The 20,666-nt window shown below is 51.3% G+C and overlaps 1 protein-coding gene across 2 annotated transcripts in view; it reads right to left on the bottom strand.

Annotated features, from left to right (window-relative positions):
- JAKMIP1 (janus kinase and microtubule interacting protein 1) overlaps positions 1-20,666 on the bottom strand; it is a gene marked incomplete at both ends in the record, with an annotated part of 71,702 nt that overhangs the window by 4,878 nt on the left and 46,158 nt on the right. The window contains 6 exons of one of the 2 annotated variants that reach the window (XM_082605194.1): positions 8,407-8,610; positions 11,435-11,524; positions 12,928-12,996; positions 18,859-18,924; positions 19,450-19,503; positions 20,253-20,354. In XM_082605194.1, coding sequence (XP_082461320.1) covers positions 8,407-8,610; positions 11,435-11,524; positions 12,928-12,996; positions 18,859-18,924; positions 19,450-19,503; positions 20,253-20,354 — 585 coding nt within the window. The remainder of the gene's footprint in view (positions 1-8,406; positions 8,611-11,434; positions 11,525-12,927; positions 12,997-18,858; positions 18,925-19,449; positions 19,504-20,252; positions 20,355-20,666) is intronic. The other variant, XM_082605195.1, reaches the window with a different exon arrangement.

Raw genomic sequence — 20,666 nt, 5'->3', positions numbered from 1 at the left:
AAAGTCGGCAGAGAGTACGTGCTCTATAAAGGACGAGAAACCCAGTATGTTTCTAATTCTCTTTCACCTGAGGGAGACTGTGACCGCCCTCCAGAGACCCCCTTGCAAGGCGGGCAGGCAGAGAGCATCTGAGAATGAGCACAGAACTTGGCTAGACCCTTGCTTGGATCCTGGGCCCCAAATATACCAGAGGGTGGACTTTGGAGAGTCATGTAATCAAATCATCTCTCTGTGTGGAATGCCTCTTCTGTAATAACTGCACAGTGACCTTGTAACCCTGGGGGTGAAATGGGGACCTGGGGGAAAGTGCCTTGTAAATCACAATGCCACGTGGAGGGAGGACAATGCTTTACAGCTTTCGAAGGATTTGCAAAAATCTCCCAGGAGCAACTTCTGGGCTTTAAAAATCAGCCTGAGTCCATTTGTATCATTTTTTTTTTTGGATTCCAAATATAAGTGATATCATATGATATTTGTTTTTCTCTGACTTACTTAGTATGATAATCTCTAGGTCCGTCCTTGTTGCTGCAAATGGCATTATTTCATTCTTTTTTATGGCTGAGTAATATTCCATTGTATATATGTACCACATCTTCTTTATCCATTCATCAGTTGATGGACATTTAGGTTGCTTCCATGTCTTGGTTATTGTAAACAGTGCTTCTATGAACACTGGGGTGCATGTATCTTTTCAAAGTATGGTTTTCTCTGGATATATGCCCAGGAGTGGGATTGCTGGATCATATGGTGGCTCTATTTTTAGTTTTTCTGAGGAACCTCCATACTGTTCTCCATAGTGGCTGTACAATTTACATTCCCACTAAAAGTGCAGGAGGGTTCCCTTTTCTCCACACCCTCTCCAGCATTTATTGTTTGTAGACTTTTTAATGATGGCCATTCTGACCAGTGTGAGGTGATACCTCATTGTAATTTTGATTTGCATTTCTCTAATAATTAGTGATGTTAGGCATCTCTTCGTGTGCTTTTTGACCTCTTTGGAGAAATGTCTATTTAGATCTTCTGCCCATTTTTTGCACTTATTTACAAAACAGAAACAGACTCACAGACTTTGAAAACAGACTTACGGTTACCAAAAGGGAAAGATGGTTGGGGGAAGGGATAAATTAGGAGTTTGGAATTAACATATACACACTAATATATATAAAATAGATCATCAACAAGGATCTAGTGTATAGCACAGGGAACTCTACTCAATATTCTGTAATAACCTATATGGGAAAAGAATCTGAAAACAATGGATATATGTATATGTATAATTGAATCACTTTGCTGTACACCTGAAACTAATACAACATTGTAAATCAACTATGCCCCAATATAAAATTTTTTAAAAAGATTAAGTGAAAAAAAAGTAAATAAATAATTTTATTAAAAAAAATCAGCCTGAGAAGCTGATTCTCATTCTAGTCTTTCCTGAATTTTTTTTTAATAACTGGGGTCAGTCTCTCATCCAGTCATGGGAGGCTGGAAGGGGCAGTGCTTAAGAACTTTGTCATCTGATGACATGGGTTCACATCCCAGCTCCGCCACTTCCTGGCTGTGTGACCTTGGGCAAGTTGCTTACCCTCTCTGAGAACTCACTCACCTCACCTGTGAAACTGCATCAATGGTTCCCACTCAGAGGGTTGGTGTGACCATCAGTGAACCAACATTTATGGAGCCCCTTCTATGTGCCATCACCGATCTGTCTCCCTGCACTGGAATATAAGCTTCACGAGAGCAAGTGCTGTATCCCCAGCACCTAGAACAGACCCTGGTATGTAGATGTTAGAAAAATTGCAAATGAAAATGGTGTGACATGGAGCAGGAGAACCTCGTGAGAGAGGCAGCCAACGCATTTGTAGAGGTGAGCACAGGGCCCAGGGGGCTCAGGGTGTGAGGCTAAGCGACCTGGACTTCATCTTCTGGGCACGGGGGAGCCAGGGAGGGTCTTTGGGGAGGGGTGGTGCTATGCCGTGTTAGGAAGGCTTCTGCGGTGCAGTGGATGGATTGGCAGGGAGAGGAGCAGTGGGGGGTGAGGGTGGTACTGCAATTGCTTGTGGTCCCAGCAGATATCTGTGGTGCAGGCCAGTTGGTGCTGGGGAATAAAGCCTGGGGAGGGAGAGGACAAAGCAAGTTTATATGAGTGGATCGACTCCAATCTTCACTCTGGGAGAACATTTTGCAGATGTGCAGAATCAGTCTCTTGGGAAAGGTACCGTGGGCTGATTGATGTTTTTCCTGCACCCACTTTTCGCCTTACTTAATAGGGCTTGAAAACTGAAATGCCCGCTGGGGCCAGGCTGATGATGTCACATCACTGCATCCCATGGGCCAAATGCAGGCAAAACGGACAGGGGCCATCCAGCGCAAACTGGGACACATTCTTCCCATCAACACAGGCAGCTGGTGCTCCAAGCTGGGTCAGATACAGCTGAGTGCTGCCAGAATGCCTGGCAGTGCTGTGCTGTGTTGTGTGTGTGCTGTACTATGTTGTGTTGTGTGTGCTGTGCTGTGTTCTGAAAGTTGTGTGTTGTGTTGTGTGTGCTGTGAGTTGTGTGTTATATGTACTGTGTTGTGCATTGTGTGTGCTGTGCTGTGTTGTGTATGCTGTGTTGTGTGTGCTGTGTTGTGTGTGCTGTGTTATATGTATTGTGCTGTGCCGTGTTGTGTTGCATATGCTGTGTTGTGTTGTGCGTGCTGTGTGTTATATGTATCGTGTTGTGCATTTGTGTGCTGTGTCATATTGTGTTGCGTATGCTGTGCTGTGTTGTGTGTGCTGTGTGTTATATGTACTGTGTTGCTCATTGTGTGTGCCGTGCCGTGTTGTGTTGCGTATGCTGTGTTGTGTTGTGTGTGCTTTGTGTTGTGTGTTATATGTATTGTGTTGTGCATTGTGTGTGCTGTGCCGTGTTGTGTTGTGTGTGCTGTGCTGTGTTGTGTGTGCCGTGTGTTATAGGTATTGTGCATTGTGTGTGCTGTGCCGTGTTGTGTTGTGTGTGCTGCGTTGTGTTGTGTGTGCCGTGTGTTGTGTGTGGTGCGTGCTGTGTTGTGCCTCTGTGCTGTGCTTGCACTCAGCACTGTTCTGGGCGCTGGGACACGGCAGCTCCCCTGCCCTCAGAGCCTCGTGGGGAGACAATCAGTCAGCAAAGACCAGGTAGTAAGAAGTGACAGGAAAAGTAAATCAGGGGAGCAGCTGGTTAAGCAAGGCCATGGGGCAGCCGCTCTCGGGTGACATTTGAGGAATGTGTCCCCGGCAGGGGGACAGCAGATGCAAGGCTGGATCTGGGCACAAGGGCTGAGGTGACATGGGGCCAGAGCGCACGCACATGGGATCTTCTTCCAAGAATGAAGGCAAGACTTGGGGGGTTTCGGGCAGGGCCCATTCCTTCCCACCCTCAGGTGTCCATGTCGAGGTCCCCCCACCAGCAGGGCTCTCCCTGGCTCCCAGCAACCCCCCCCCCGTCACGGCCACCCCCTACCCAGGGCCTGCCTCTGTGTTCACTATACCAGGTATGAGCTCTACAAGGCCAAGGGCATCTCACTCTCCCTCTTCCCAGTCCTGGAGCACAGCCTGGACCACACTTGCCTGATCAGCATGTGCTGGGGACTCCAGCAGGGGTCTTGTTACTGTGAGTGACAGAACCTGCAGCGGAGGCCAGGCTGGGTGGGAAAGGCCCAGGGCAGCGGGTAGGAGCTGACACCTGTCCAGGGCTTAATTCATGGTGGGTTCTCTTCCAAATGCTTCACAGAAATTCTCCACTGACCTCAACCCTTGAGATGTGTGCTGGCAGTGTCCCCATTCTGCAGATGAGGACACCCGCCCGAGGCTCACAGAGCTGAAGTACCTCGTCTCAGGTTACACTGGGCGGGGCCAGGGGGATTTGAATCCAGACCTGTCTGACCCAAGACCCTGTGCTACTAATGCCACATCGTAGCTCTTCATTCGTAGCTTTAAAATGCTGTTTTTTATGTTCCTGGAGGGAAAAAAAAATCACTGTGATGCACGTTTGAAATTCTCAGGCTCCTAACGCCCTTCTCCCATTGGAAATGTGGCTTCTTCAAAATTATTTTTTTTTTAATGCCAGATTTCTGGAGACTCTATCAAATTCAGGACAAACACTTGCCAAAAACAAATAGTAAACCTCAGGGAATTAGTATGACGTGAACTCAGAACTGGCCCCTAGTGGAATGGCCACTGCTTCCTAAAGGCGGGTTGGCCTTAGTCAAGTTGTTTTGGCCCCTGGGCCTCTGTTTCCCATCAATTAAACTGGGTCGAACACTTAGATAGCCAAGAGTTTTTGCAAGTCGTGATACTCTACAAACTGGGGTTTTAACAATGCTCATTACAACTATTGTTTCGGGTTGACGGTCTCTTTTAAAAATCCTGTATGTGGTGGGAACTGCTTTGAAAACTACAGCTGATGAACAATGTAAACATTTTCTCCAACATAATAAGCCTGTTCCCACCTCAGGGCCTTTGTACTTGCTGTTCTCTCTTCAAATAGCTGAATGGCTCACCTCTCGCATCATTTTAGCCTCAAGTCTCACCGTTTCTGCTATCTACATGCATGTTGCTTGTTTCCCCTCAGTGAGATATGAAAAGACATCCCCCAGGAAAGCAGGGACTTTGCCCACTGCTCCATCTCCAGCGGCCAGACCTGTGCCCAGCACATGATTGGTGCCCAGTGATAAGCTGTTGAATGAAAGCTTGAGACAGGAGGGTCTCTCTGTCCCCAGCATCATGCTGTCATGGGGCTTGTTGTAAGGAAAGTCTCTCTACTGAGGCATCACCTGGATGAGCCAAATCCAGCCCATTCCTTTAAAGGAAACACCCAGTAAAACAGATGAACTCTGAACTCTGAGCATCTTTCGCGAAGGCACTGAGATGCTGGCTGGGGCTCCTGCTTCCTGCTGCTGTTACACGTGTGATGCTGGGCTGGGAGAGCGGGGAGCAAGAATCTGTGAACGTCATGGCATCATCGGTTACATCTGTGCCACACTGGGAGAGTTTGGCCAAGCATTTCTGCCTACAGGGTGACACAGGACCCTTAAGACAAAGCCTGGAGCTAGAGCTGCTCTGAACCACCCACGAAGAACAGGAGGCCAGGAGGGCGTAGCCTTGCTGACAGTTCCGGAGCTGAGCCCAGAGAAGGGAGGAGGTGGAACCTTTCCCCTGGATTCTGTGGCATGATGTGATGGAGGAAGGGCTCACCTGAGCTGAGTCAGGGAAGAAGGCATGAGAACTCATTTCCTTACAAAGCCAAAAATGTAACGGGAACCCTGCTATGGACTGAATTGTGACCCCTCTAAATTCTTATGTTGAAGCCCTAATAAGGTCATAGGTGGGGCCCTAATCTGGTAGGATTGGTGGTCTTATAAGAAAAGGACAATCTCTCTCCCTCCCATCTTTGCCCCAATCTGCCCCCTGCGTCCCCCTTGCCATGTGGGGTCACAGAGAGAAGGTGGCCGTCTGCAAACCAGGAAGAGAGCCTTCCCCAGCAACCCAATCAGCCAGGCCTTGATTTTGGACATCCAGCCTCTGTTGTTTAAGCCATGCAGTCTGTAGTATTTTGTTATGGCAGCCCAAGTAAACTAATACAGACACTTACACCCCTTTCTAACTCACAGCCATGTATCTCTCAGATTAACTAGCATCTAACAACTTAACTTGCACAGAAATCCCCTGGGAATCTTGTAGACACAGAATCCTATTCAGTAGGTCTGGGGTGGGCCCTGAGAGTCTGCATTTCTAAGAGCTCCCAGGAGATGCTCCATGGACCACACTTTGAGTAGCCAGGGTGGACAGAACAGAACGCGGCCTCGGGTGTCAACATCCACGTTTGTAATTATATAAAGAGAGTCCTCCTCTTACTAGACACCTCCCAGGCACCAGGCACTCACTCACTGATTTGCATGTCCTACCTCATTAATGCCTCAGAGTGATATATCATCTGTCATTGGTATTGGCTGACAGATGCATATCAGTGTATATTAATGAGAGTGCAGGCATTTTCAGTGGGAGGAAGGGTATCTACCATTTACCCTCAGCAGAATTCTCAACTGATTTGAAAATGTTCCAGAGATAAAGGAAAAGCAGCTCCCAGCCCTGGGTCAAGCTCTTAGTCAACTTTCCCCATGCTTAGGTACATGCAATTTACTAGGTAGGCCAAGAGAAATGTAAAAGGAAGTGATTGATCCCATATGATCTTACACAAACACTCCAAAACACTTGTATTTTAAATGATTTTCTTCTTTAAGGGAACCTGGTCCTCAATTGGCCACACAGCCAGCATGGCTTGCTTTCTGCTTTTTTTTTTTTTTTTTTAATCACCTGAGTCCCTTTTTCTCTTCGTATGTGGGACATGGTGCTTTTCAGGGAGTCACGGCCACATGTGGCATTGCTCTTTGTCTTTAGGGTGTGCTCACTGGCCCATCCATCATACGTTCTGGACTTAGACTATAACCAGCACCTTCGTGAGATCTGGATCCTCAGGTGGGTAATGACTTTTTGGTTCAAATGCACAAATGCTCTGCTTTGAGCTGGATTTGCTGAACACGAAATCAACCCCTTCATTCACACTCAAGTTGGCAAGTCCTGCAAACGACACCCAGTGCTGGGCATTAGCTAATCCAGCACCCAGCTCTTAGCCTGGTCTGGTCCTGGTCCTGCTACACCTACTCACAGCCTACACTTGGCAATAATAACGCTGCCTACATTTACTGAGAGCACTTTCCATGTAATAGTTCACTTAAACCTTACAGCATCCCAGTGAGGAGGCATTATTACCATCTCAGGAAAGTGAGACCCAGAGAGGTTAAGTCACTTGTCCAAAGCCACACAGCCAATAAGCGGGAAAACAGGGTTCAAAGCCAGGCTGTCTTGCCCCAGGGTCTGTTTTTTCAACCACTGCTACTCCAGCTGACCACCCCTGCTCTGCTGCTGTCTGAAACACTGCTCCCCCAGTGGCCACCTGGCTTCTTCCTATTTACCTTCAAAACCTGGCTCAGCTGGGCCCTCCATCGGGACCTTCACAGCTTGCCCTGGGAAGGGACCTCCCCGCACCCCCGGCACTTTGTGCGCACCGACTGAAGAGCCCCAGTCACGCTAGATGCTCGGGATCTGTCCCGCCGGGGTGCGGCCACCTCAGGGGACTTTTCACTAGCGATGTGACCACAACAGAGATGGTTCAGTGACAGTGTCCTTGTCACACCCCCTCCATGCTTTTCCCTTCTCTCCCCTCCATCTCCATCCTCTCCTTCCTGGTGTCCCCAGCATTCCTAGCATGTGCCAGACATCATAGCAGCTCAGGAGCTATGCCCATCAGAGCCAGGTCACTCAGGAGCTGGCGAGCAGATCACACTGGCACAGAGGGGGCAGTGCGGGAGCCCAGGTGGAGGGTCACGGGGGATGCCCGAAGTCCTTTCACCCAAATCAAGTGTGGAATGAAGAGTTCGCCGTCATAATCTTCAGTTACCCTTTCCCCCTTGATCATGGCCCTTTCAGTCCTCAACCGAATGCAGTCGGCTGTGCCCCCCACACCCCTTCCTCAAACCCACCAGGGATCTTTGCTTCTCAGTCCTAATGGGGGCTTCCGCTGCTTCGGACACAGCTCTCTACCTGCACCTTCTTCCAATTCTCTGTCTCTGTCTCTCTCCTTCTGTGACATCGACCCCCGCTGGTTATCTAGATCCTTCCTCACAGACAGGATTCCTTATGAGCTGTGTGACCTTTAGGCACATGAGTTAACCTTCCTGAGCCTCAGTTTTCTCATCAGGAAAATGGACATAATCATCCCACCCGCAGGAGTGCCGTGAGGTAAAGGATCTAAAATAGTGAGCGCCCAAGGAATGCCAGAGCTACTGCTGCGTCCTCATCTTTGTCCCCCTCACGAGTCCTGGGAAGCAAATGACGTTCACACAGGACCCCAGATACATTTAGGAATACATTTAGGTTTTCAGAGGTAACAACTAATACAGCTTCCAGGTCCAGTCCTCCAAGTAGCCATTATCACGAGATCAGCCCCAAAGCAAACCGTCCAGCCCGCGCCTCCTGGTTACAAGAACCTGAGTTTAAACAGAACATAAATGCTGGAGGAAGAGGGGACACCTTGCTTTGGTTTGTGTTACCACTTAGCTGGGGTGGGGACTGTGTTGTTTAGAAACAGTTGGCGGTATAGTGGGCCCGAGAGCCCTGCGTCTCCCCATCACTGAGGATTCACCTGTGGGCTATGAGGGCTTCCACGGGAAGACCTCCTTGCTTCACAGAAACTTGATTTCCTGCCAGCTCTCCATCGAATGTGCCCGTCAGAGGTGTCAGTGTGCCGACAGGGAACAGGAGGGGTGGAGAAGCGGGGATGGTGGCCAGTGGTGGCCAGTGGCGCCCAGTTGGGCCCCTGCCCCTACCTGCTGGGCCTGCTGCAGCAGCTCCATGCGTTCCCGCAGGATCTGGCTGTCAAACTCCCGGCTCTGCCGCAGGATCTGCCTGCGCAGCTTCTCCACGGCGGCCTGCAGGTCCTCCCGCTGGCCCTCGCTCAGCGCCTCGCTGGCCCGCCGCCCCGGCTCCTGCTGCAGCGCGTCGTACAGCGTGGCCTCCAGCTCCTGGATTTTCTGAGCGGCCCAAATCACACAGACAGTGGGAGGTCACAGGTGGGTGGACGGGAACCCCTAGGACACTGCAGCCGAGCGAGGCCCAGCTGGGGGATCTTGGACAGGGAGCGGAGGCATGCAGGGGCCGAGCAGAGCGACCAGCGGTCTCGGGGGTGGGCATGGGGGTGAGGGAGCCCCTTTCAGCCCTGTGCACACGGTTTTGAGAACACTTCTTAACTCTGTTCAATCAAGACACCCTACTCTGTACAGGAGGGGACTAGGGCAATAAGAAGAAATAGTCATAACCGCCCCTTAAGATGTGTGATTCAAAGAGAGGTTTGACTCAACTGGTCTTTATTTTTGTCTTTGGCTTCCAATTTACTGCCCCCAGCTTGGGAACAAATCTCGCCTTTTATCTCGAGTAGCGTGGAAAATATGCCCCAAATTGCATGCACTTGGCATTCAGCTGCCTAGTTAGAAAAGCAATTTCAACCCCAAGCAAATGGGGACAGTGTCCTCATTGCTCTCTCCTCCCCCTGAAAAGCAAGACACCCCTGGTTAGCAAAGCACATGAGAGGTTAGTAGCCAGGGGAGGAGATCCTTGTGAGAGCTCAGAGTTTTCACCATGAGAGGAAGTTATTTCTTCTCAGCCTCACGGCGAGACACTTAAATACATTTACCTTATGGGAATATCTAGGGACAAAAGAGAGAAGTATCTCCTTCTCTGCCATCCTAAACCCCCACCCACGTCCCTTGCTAGGAACGGCTCTTTCTCTTCCAAAGATGCTATAGACCAATCACCCGTTTTAATGGAAATTGCTAAGAAGACGCAGGAGGAGGTTTGAAGCAGTGGGTCAACACGGGTGGCCCTCTGTGCCTGTGGCCACCTGCTCCTGCAGCCTCCCCGGCTTCAGCATGGCTGTGCTAACCCCCTTCCCCCAAGGGAATTCCAGGCCCATCAGACCAATCTTAGCCAGCAGGCATCAAATTCCCCTCTCCTGACCCCAGTCGTCGCCCCTGGGAAACTAGAAGGTGGGAATCTGTCCACTGACACAGCCAAGGGATCCACATGGAGCTGGAGCTTGCCTGTGCCTGCTGGCCGCCCCCTCCCCCTGCAGCAGCTGGGCTCCTAGGAGACCCACATGTGGCCAGCTTCCAGCCAGGACCCCACCACCCAGTTCTGGAAGCTCCACTGTGGCCCTGCACCATCTCACTCAGCTCAACGACAAAGGAACACAGGTGTGACTTTGGCACCTGCTGTCCTCCCTTCTGCCCGCGGCCGTGGCACTGCCACCCTCTGGAGATTTTTCTTCCCTGACTGTTCAGGTCAGCCGAGCGCTGATCACAGCTCCAATCTCGTCATGTGCCTGAAAGCCCACTTGAGGCTTTGGAATATTCTTTGGGTAAGAATGTCCTTTCTACCCAGTGACTGGATCAGCACGCCCAGGGGCCTCCTCGGTGGAACCTGGACTCAGGGTCCCCCGGGGCCTTTCTGCACATGGCACTTAGAGAGCCAAAGGTGGACACCAAGTTTTCCAAAGTGCATTGGGAAACACCAGTCTTGCAAGATGTCCCTTGAAAGAGGGCCCCAAGAGCCACTGAACTTGGACATGGCTTGCTCTGTTCCTCTTGAAGTCTCAGCCCATCCTTTAGGACCCAAGAAGTCCTCAGAGTTTTCCAAACTTACTCTCCTGCAGCCTCCCCCTCCTTTTGGGGCCATAAGTTTCTATGTTATCTCCTGAAATCGTTATCCTCAGAACTTTCTGGGGAAGGCCAGGGAAGGACAGAGGTGGTGTACAGTGCAGCGGCAAAGGGCGCTTGCAAAAGGACGGAGAATGGACAGAATCAAGGAAAACCCAAAAAAGTGAAAGAGGGAAGAAAAGGATGAGTATGTTTTCATTTCTAAATTGCCCTTAACAGCACGTGCCCAGAAGTAAGGACTGAATGGGAAAATGCCACTTCTTGATGAGGCTCAAACTGTCCTGACCTTCTCCATCTGCTGCCCCCTGCCCTGGGGATTCAAGCCTCAGAGCCTGGACACAAAGGGTCAAGGGTCACAGTGAGGTGGACCAGCCTTCAAGTCCAGAATCTTCCACCTGTGCTAAGCCCAGCATCCTACTCTCTGTCTTCATGGAGTCAGAGATTTTTAGTTATTGATTCTGCATTTCTTAGGTACAAACCCACTTTGTAAAATGATTTTAGCTACAAATGATCTGAGCAAAGGCTTGCTCCAGACTCTATATACTCACTGCTTCTTCCTGCAAGAGCGGTGTTGAACTCCAAGTGCGCTCTGCTGTGGGGACATCCTGGAAATGCCCCCTCAAAGCCATATGAACCTGAGCATGGTCCCACCTCATGTTCATCACCAGTAAGTCCAGAACCAGTTCTGTGACCCAGGCACAATGTTGCACAGGACCTCACAACAAGCAATTCTTGTTCTGATGATCACCCACCCTCCACTCATTGCTTTACTTTTGTTCCTTTGTGACTGTCTCTTTTTGCTATTTATGGGAACACTTTCTCTGGGTTTTAAGCATAAAGAAATATTAATAAGAAATATTAATAAGCAGAAAGTTTCTTTTCCTTCATCTCAAATGATTACTAGAACGGAATAAGTAGGCCCAAAGAAACTATCAAGCTAACTAAATGGTTTTGAAAAATCATGACTGATTTGGAAAAAGTGACAATGTATCTGTATGGTCATTCGGGTTGAAACCCGTCGAAATGTGGAGACGGCATTGGTATCGTGCCACGCAGCATTTCAAGGACCCCAAATGTGCCGTCAGCCCCAAAAGGAAGAGCAGCCTGTAATGCTGAGTCTAAAGAATCAGAACATGCAACCCACTTCCGGTCCTACCAGGTAAGCCTGGTCGAGGGCTTGCTTCCTGTAGTCTAGCTCCTCCTCCAGGTAGCCCTTCTGCCTGCTGAATAGGTCCTGAAAAAGAGGAGGTGCCCAAGGTCAAGATCAGTGTGAGAACCCATCACCGGGCAGCTCTTCAGAGCCAACCTACTCACACTTGCTGGAGAGTGACGGTCCCACCGAGTTGGGGACCTGCCAGGTGCTTGGGTGAGAAGGGATGTCAGGTCTGCCCTGCTTGCTCCTGCGTGAATCCCCAGCAGGAGCCTCGCTGGCCCAGGAGCCTTGATCAAGCCTGTCCCAACTCCTCCCAGCTTCCTTCCTCTCAGGTGTCTGACCTGGTTCCCACGCCCCGGGCTACGGGAATCCTTCTCGATTCCTCTTGTCACATCCCGGTGGACCCTGGATGCGGCTGGTTCTCAGATGTGGCTCTTCCTCCCCACACCAGTGGCATCACCCACCTCCTGATTACTCTCACTGCTGTACGCACCCTCCCCACTCTCCGGTCACTCAGTCCCTGAAAGCGTGATCTCTCCGAAACCCGAATCTCTTTTTTATTACTGATTGGAGGGTTTCAGGTTTAGAGCTCAGCAGTTGCAGCCACTTGATTTTATAGAGGAGGAAACAGAGGGCCAGAGAGGACCAGTGCCTTGTCCTAGATGCCACAGTTCACTGGTGACAGAAGTGGGACTAGACACCCAGGCCTGGTGATTCAGCCCAGGGCTCTTCCCACCCAATACGCTGCTTCCAGGCCTTAGGCTCTTCCTTGCTCCTCCCCCTCTCATTTCTACTTAGAAAACTTGATTTGGTCTTTGAAGGCTCAAGAACCATCTCTTCTGGGAAGCCTTCTCTGACATCCCCAGGCTGGGTAAGATGAATCCCGCAGTACACTCACGGCACCTGGTGAAGAGCTGGCATCGCTGTTTATCAAGTACCGTGTGTGCCAAGCACTGCGTGAAAACAGGCCATGTGCCCATTATCTCTCATCCCTATGGCCCAGTGAGGCGGAGATAGGAAACCCCATTAGCAATGAGGAAGCAAAGTCCAGTGTGTCTCTCCCAAACTCATGGCCAAGAAGGGGCAAGTGAAGCCTGGAGCTCCATCCTGATGTCCCTGAGCCCCTGGTCCAGGTGCCTCCATACCACCAAAGTGCCTCCCCTAATGTCCCCACACGACACTGCCACTGCCAGCTCCCACGCATACATCCCCAAGGGCTTGCAGGCTAGACAAGGCAGGGACCCCGCTATTCATTACTGAACCCCTAATCCTGGCATAGTGTCCAGGATAGCAGAGGCTCCAAAAATATGTATCAAGTGAATAACTGAGTGAATGGATGATACTTACACAGAATAGCCATGAGAGCAAAAGCAATATTTAGAAATGCATGCAAATCAATACAAAACACACGCAAGGCCTTCCTGGGAAGCGAATTATCTGAGCTCTGTCAACCCCCCTCCCTCCTAGGGGGTTGCATCTTTTACCTTCTCTTTCTCCAAGTCTAGCATCTTCTGGGTCAGGGCCGCCTCCGTTCCCTCTATTTGCTTCAGCCACTGGAAAACAGCAGGGACAGAGGGCGCAGCTAGTGAGAACAAGAGCTCACTGGGGGCCGTCCTCCAAGAGGAGGCTCCTGGCCCGGAGAGGGTCCCCATCATGTCCCAAGGTGGTCCTCGAAATGGAATTTCAAAGTCCATCCCGATGTTTCAGCTTCGACAGATGTCAGCTCAGGGATCATGGGTACACACACGTGCGTACGTGCATGCAGGTAGGTGTGGGGTGTGAGCCCAGGCAAGCCTATAAGTAGGGGAGGTTGTGGGTGTGCATGGTGGATACATGTGGAAGGCTGCGAGTGTGTGCCCTGGGATCTCCGCAGCCGGGCAGGCGAGCCTCCCTGTGCCAAGTGCTGTGCTGGAGGCTTCACGCCTGGGACCTCGTCCGGCCCCCTCATGACCACCCCATGGAGAAGGCAGCATCTCCCCATTTTGCAGGTGAAGACATGGCAGCTGAGTTAAGTCACTTGTCCAAGGTCACACAGGTGAGAAGTGGGGATTTCGAACCCAGCCTGCGGGACTGCACCCCTGCAGCCACTGGGGCGTGTCTGAGCAGCCAGGGGCACCGCGGGATGCAGGCGTAAAAGGGGGTCTGGCCATGCAGGGTGTGAGGGCCTGAGAGCACGGGCGGGGGCACCTGCCATGGGCTGGTGATGGGGGTCCGTCTGCCTGTTCTCGGGTCTGGGAGGGGGTGACCAGGAGGCAGGCAGCTGTTCCTCAGGTGTAGGCACGTGGGTGTCTCTTTACGAGGAGCCCACCTGAGAGACAGGGGGAGGTCCACACACCTGGCTAACGCCCTGTGGGGATGTTTTAGGTTTTAGGGGTGTCTGGGGGTGTCAGTTTGACAACATGTGTAAATGTGTACATTCAACCTCCTCGTTGCTAAAGCCAACAGATGACTTCCCTGCCGTAGGCCTGCCTGCTGCCCACCTGTGGACGCGCCCCTTCCCGATGGCCCAGACCCTTAGTCCTCCTCCTCTGGCTGCGGCTGCCCGTTCTGGACTCTTGGCGCCCTCAAAGGCCCCACCCTTGGCTGTCCCCTCTCCTCAGCACTCCCCCCGGGGTTCCACCCTCCCCTATGCTCTCTCCCTCTCTGAAATGTCCCCCTCCAGCCCACATCTGCCACCCACACCCCGATGCCTCAAGCTCCCTGAGGAAGGGCTTCCCTCGAATGGGAAGAGCCCCAGCTCACCTTGACTGGGAAACTGGGAGCAGCCACGGCTCCTCCCCCTTCACTTCCCAAACGTTGGTTCTACCCCCGTCCCGTTTCAAAACCCCACCCACCACACTCCACCACCACCACCCAGCGCAGGCCCCCTCTCAGCCCCCAGGCTCACGTCAGACCCCAAATCCCCTTCCGCCCACCAGCCAGCGTGTTCTCTCCAAACACTTAGCATCTCTCATGGACCTTCCCTGCTCCCACTGAAAGCCTCCCCAAGGAGATCCCATCACTCCTGACAATGGCTGGGGGACCAGCCACGCCTCCCTCACCTCAGGGCCTCTGCACATGCTGCTCTCTCTGCCTGGAACATCGCCACCTCTCCCACCCCCAGCTTCAGCCCCAGGCCTTTTTACCTACTCAGCCTCTGGACCTGAGTTAGCTGTCGCCTCCTCCAGGAAGCCTGCCCTGCTTCCTGAGTCTGTGGGGCCTGGTGCCCTCCATGGATCCCTTGTCACAGCACTCACCTGACAGATTGCTGTTTCCCTTTTCCCACGACATGGGATGTGTTCTGTTAAATTTCCTTACCCTGCACAGGGCCTGGAGTGAGGCAAGCACCTAACAGACGTTTGCTTAGGGAAGGAGGATGCAGGGGTCTGGAGGTCTGTGGGGTGTGTGCTGGCTCCATAGTGGGAACAAGCCTAGATAAAGCTCCGCCCACAGAGCCTCCCCGCTAAAGTCCATGTTAGCATGGCCCCCAAGAGCGGCCCCAGAGCCAGCCGCGGAAGCAGGCACCCAATGCAGCATTGCTTTAGACGGTGCTGAGCCGGTGTGCAATGTCTTAGAAACAGGTAAGCATATTTTTGACAAGGAATGAAAAATATTTCACTTTTTACTATCCTAATGCAAGCAGTCATAAAATGAATAAAATAAAATGGAAAAAAATCCAGTTTTGAATCACTACAAGCTGCTCTTAGGTTTTGTAGAACATAATGTCCAGTTTTTTCTTATTGTTAAAAAACAAAGATTTGACAGGCATATTATGCACGTAAAGAAAAAACCTGACAGGTCCTCTTCAGCCACTGGGAGAATAAAGTGAGAACAGAAAATGCTGGCCGTGGGCCTCCGGGCGTGTGAGGGCACGGATTTCTTATCGGAGTCCGGCCAGATGTCTATGGGGCCTTGCTCCGGGGTGAGAACCTGGGGAGTGGGGACAGGGTGCCTGCCTGCCCCCAAACCCTCAGGGAGAAGTGAGTCAGCCCACAGGGCGCGGGAAGAGGACTCTCGTGGGAGGTGTGGCTGGTGCACCTCCGCCCCAACCGGCACTTTGCCCACAGGTGCAGGACCCTGATCTCAGAGCTGGGGAATGGGGGACCTCCCCCCTCTAACACTCAACCCTCCCTTCAGAGAAGGGTCCCAAGGCCTTGACGCTGGGCCAACTATTAGAAAGCTTGCCTGTGGCCTAAGCTGCATTTTCTCATCTGTTGTTGCCAGTGAGAGCGTGGATTTTTAAAAACTTCCACCTTTCTGATTGATTTTGAACTCGATGGAGAAGAGGCATGACTTGTGATCACTTGTAAGTCCCCCTGACGCCCCATGTTCTCTGCTCAGCATGTGTGGTGTGTGTTTGGGTTGAGGCAGCTAGGCGACGTCCCCAATCTTGGACTCCGCTGACCAGAGGCGGGTCTGGAGGGCGCTGAGATGGGCCTGCATGTGTTTCTCTGAACCAGACAGAGCAGGGCTTCCCCAGGTGGTGATGGGAGGAGAGCAAGCGCCCAGGGCAAGATGCCATTTGCAGCAAGAATGCCAAGGGACATGCAAACTAGTTTGAGTCGCACTTCGCTTATAGGCTACGAAAGGAGCCTTGTGCTCCTAAATAGAAAATTGAAGTGGACCTCAGTACTGCCAGTCAGATACCAGTACTGAATGGCAATTTTTTAAATGAGGTGTAACTTGGTTGAGGGGGCTTGACTGAGGACGTCGCAGGGGCCTCTGAGCCCCACTGCGAGATTTTCTTCAGCACCCATCAGCCCCGGGGTGACCAACTCATCCCCGTTTGCCTGGAACTGTCCCCGTTTCGGCACTGAAAGTCCCATGCATCCTGGGGAAACCGGACAGTCGGACACCCTGGCTGTCCTGTAGGTGCTCCCAGGGGAGTCCCGTTGACCCACTTTTCTTCCGGGGGTGAACTCAGCACAAAGTTCTCTCCACGGGGGAGACACGGCACCTCCAAAACTCTGGGCCTTCAATCACAGACACGCGGCAGAGCTAGTGTCCCTGAGGATATGAGGCAACACCAGTCTAAGTCCAGTCCCCACAGACTGTCCCAAATGGGGAACTGGGCCCCTCTCACCTGGTCCAGAGTCGGGCCTCTAAAAGCCAGCGCCGGGCACCGCCTCTCCTGCCACCACCCTTGTGGGATTTTGGGAGGAGCTGGCAGGCCAGGGCAGCTGGCACAGCTCTCTGCGTTTAGGGTGCAGAGCGTAGTGCCAGCCAGCCAGCTTGGCAGGGCTCTGTGGTCATTGGCAGACAGGCAGCAGCCGGCGGGGGCTGGTACAGGTGGGCATGGGGTGGGCGACAGGGTGAAAGCAGACAGCAGCCGCATGCCAGGCAGGCCCCGTGTCCTCTGTGTCCAGGGACCCGTGCTGCTAACCTTGCACAGTTGTTGAGAAGAAGAGGAGCCCTGAAAGCCTGAGCTGGGGCCAAGGCCGTGGGTCTGGAACCTGGTGTGGGGAGGAGAGAGTCGGGAAGGGCCCGGGGCGGGAGAACTTGGTAACTGGCAGAGGGCTGGGGATTCCCGCCAGTCTGCCCCCCTCCAGGAGGCTCTGGGGGTAGGAGAGAGGGAGAGCCCCCTCCCCAGGCCCACTGCCCCAGCCCCACCCCGAGTCCCTGGCAGTTCCTGCTCTTTGCTCACTGTCCACAACCATCGATCAAACACCTCTCAGTCCCCAGCCTTGCCCCAGGCGCTTGGCAGCGAGGCTTGGTCCCATTTAAACGTGCCGTGTCCTGGAGTCCTGACACTAACTCTGCAAGGCTCGCGGCTCAGAGGGATGAAGGCGCTGGCCTGCAGCAGCCCCTGCAGTTGGCGGGTTGTCGGGGGGCTAAGAGCCAGCCCAGGAGGGGCCTCCGGGGGATAAGGAAGGAGGCCTGGGTCTGGCATCGCCACGTCTTCCGGGCGTGCTGGGCGCTGGGTGCTCGGAGACTCATTCTCAGTGAACGTTGGAGTGAACGAGGAATAAACTGAAAGTGTCTGCTGGGCTCTGTGTGACCCCCTGGAGGCTACACTGTCGCATTTGGCTCTCCTGGTGAGAGGGATGTTTACTGAATGCACACTTACCATCACCTGTATCTGAGGGGCCCCCAGCCAGCCAGGTATGAGTCATCCTCATCTCCCGGCCCCCCTGAGGACACAGACTCAGCCAGGTGACAGTAGCAGTGATGAGGGCATCGCCACTTAACCACCTGTGTGACCTCAGCAAGGGTTTGCCATAAGTCTGTTACCAACGTCTAGTGCCCTGTACACGGGGAAGGATGGACAGGTGCTCAGGGAAGAAAACTATATTTTAAATGCCTTTCCAAAGATTCTGGAAGGAATCCTGATGAAGGTCATTAAGACTTCATCATTATAAAAGTAGCACTTTAAAGTTTAACTCATGTGCTTTAAAAGAAAAAGATCTATAGACCAGACTACATTAGCAACTTGGATATGCCTAAAACAGCCTAAATTAATGGAAAAGGCAAACCAGGATGTATTTTTAATAAATACGGCAGTAAGTTATTATATTTAGTATGTAAAGCACATAGATAAGTCAGTAAGAAAAACCATAGTTATGACCAAATACGTATTAAATAAGTGAATAGATGAATGCATGATTGAATTAATGTATGAATGAATAAGTAACAAACAAGGGCAATGGAATGTAATTACGATTCACAAGAAAGAAGAAAATGGATAATAGACAAAAATCCATTATCACTAGCACTCAAATAAATGAAAATTAAAATAATGACATCATATAATTTCTGCCTATCCTATCAGCAGAGTTCTTAGTGGTGACATATGCCTTGTTGAACAAGAAACCGGCAGCAGTAACACTCAGGTAGAGGGGAATTGGTACCACTTTTCTGGAAACCATTTGACAGCATGAAAGCTCTTTAAAACTCTCTTACCCATCAGCCCAGTGATTCCACTTCTAGAATCTATCCTGTAGAAGTGTTTTAAAATGTAGATAGAAACTTATGGGTAAAGACGCTCATCGCTGCATGATGGTAAATAGAAAAAAAAGCAGAAATGCCCTCAATATCTTAACAGTGAAAGAATCATTACTGAGGGTGTGGCTATAGGTGGAATGATGCAGGGCCGTTCATTCTCATGGTGGAAGCTTATGAAGCAGGATTAAAAACTCAAGTATGATCCTGACCAAGGTTTTTAAAAGGGCGTGGGAAAAAACTGGAAGGAAATAGACCAACTGTCGCAGATGGTTTCCTTGAAGGGGGTTTTGATTTCCTTCCACGGTCTCTAAGTTTTCTACCATAAGCATGAGTGATTTTCAATCAGAAAACAAAAAGGCATGCACGTGCGCATGCAGACACAGACGGACCAGAACCATGCTTCCAGAACAAAGCGAGACGCCAATGTACAGTTTCTTGTATGGTGCCGGGAAGCTCAGACAAGGTGTATGGACAGAAATGCCGCTGGGCTCTACCTTTTCACACAGGGCAAGCACAGTTCCAGCCTGGATTATTGCAACCTGTTCTTCATTTCTCAAATTCTAAAACACAAAAATGGGCAAGGGCATTTTACACTGATCTCACATCACGTGCAGATAGTCAGCCCTACACAACTCTGACAGCGGCCTCCCCGGGGTCAGCCCCACTCACTGACGGGACCAGATGTGACATATCTGAGGACCGGCCCTCGGGGTGGGAATGTCTCATGTAGTGGCACTGAGCCTTTTAGAAATAGGGCCTCGCTCAAGCTAATCTTTTAAGAAGGCAAAAGTCTCACTTTCTGATTTCAGAAATCTCGAGGGATTCCACTTTCTTTCTGGACATTCATTTTTAGGCTTTCTTTCCCCTCATCACTCACGGGCTATCAGGATGATCTAACTTCAGAACCCCACTTCTGATGGACGTGGACCCAGCCACCCACGCAGGAATGTGGCCATACAAAAGCCTTACATTGTACTTAGTAGATCTCTTAGGAAGAAATTAAAACGAAACGAAACAAAAGCCACACAGAGTACACCCGAATCAAAACAAGAACACAAAACCGGAAACCGATCGCTCATAGTTACCCCATTATCGCCAAGGATATCTAATTTCTTCATAAGTTCAGAAATATTCACATCCTGGAAAAGATGTCCAACGTTCATTTTGTGTGAGCTACAAAGACCATCCACACCAATCTCTAGGGCCTCAGCCCTCAGTCCTTGATAAGACACCTCTCCATTTCTTGTCTCTTAGAGCCTAAGGCCGGGCAGAGAGTTACTCTTAGCAGTTCCTTCAGGGAGGGAGGGCGGGCTGGTCACTGCTGCGTATTGGCTGAGTTTTACGCCAGCACAAACACCGCTTTCTAGAAAGGTTCACGGAATCCTGTGGGTCAGAAGGACCCCTCTGTGCCCGTGGGCCTAGCAGGACTCCAGGGTCACAGCAAACGCTGAGCTGCTAGAACGACCACAGCTACTGTCTCTAGAATACTCAGCGCAGTCTGGGCACTGCACTGAGCCCTTCATGTTCACTATCTAATTTAACTGTCACACCCACTTCACAGTGTGGGTGTTGCCACTCAGCTCTCCTAGATGAAGAGACTGAGGGTCAGAGAGGTTACAGGCCAGAGCTGGGAAGTGGCCAAGCTGGGGTTTGCCTTCAAGGCTGCATCCCAAGGCTCTGCTCTTTTAACATGAGTACAAGTAGGGTAACATTTGGTGACCCGCTGGAATAATGAACTCTGACTTTCAAAATATAGTGGAGGGACGGGGGTATCTTGTTAAAATCATTTCTACCCCTGGCACCGGCACACAATCCCCTTTCCAGCTGAGCCTAGCATTTGAGCGGGCTGTGGCCGTAGTAGAGCGGGGGCACCCCCCAGGCACGCTACCTTAACTCCTTCCTGGTGACAGAACAGCTGGAGGGCGCTGCTGTTGTTCTCGGGGAAGGTGCTGATTTGGAGGTTAAATGCTGGCGACCTCCGCTCTCTCTCCTGGGGAAAAGATTTGGTTTAAAAACAGAACTTTATTGGATTATTTACCACTTGCCATTTTCCCACGTTACTCAGCAAAAACCAACGAATTCCAGTTGGCAAAGGTGTTACTAGAAAGCACGCATTCAGGCTACAATCTTGATGGAGACTCTGTGTCCTGTCTGCACCACAGTGGATCTCCTGTGGACATGGGTTTACTTCTTAACCTCATCAGCTGGGAAGAAGTGGTTAGCAGAGTGTCATGAGTTAACCTGCTGACGTGCTGATGGAAGCTCAGGAAGTCACACTATCATCATTAAATACTCAGTAAGA

This window comes from Mesoplodon mirus (genome assembly GCF_964341445.2).
Source record: "Mesoplodon mirus genome assembly, chromosome: 2".
In the NCBI taxonomy this organism is placed as follows: domain Eukaryota; kingdom Metazoa; phylum Chordata; class Mammalia; order Artiodactyla; family Ziphiidae; genus Mesoplodon; species Mesoplodon mirus.
The sequence above is the reverse complement of the archived record's forward strand: the minus strand, read 5'-3'. Positions and strand labels throughout refer to the sequence as shown.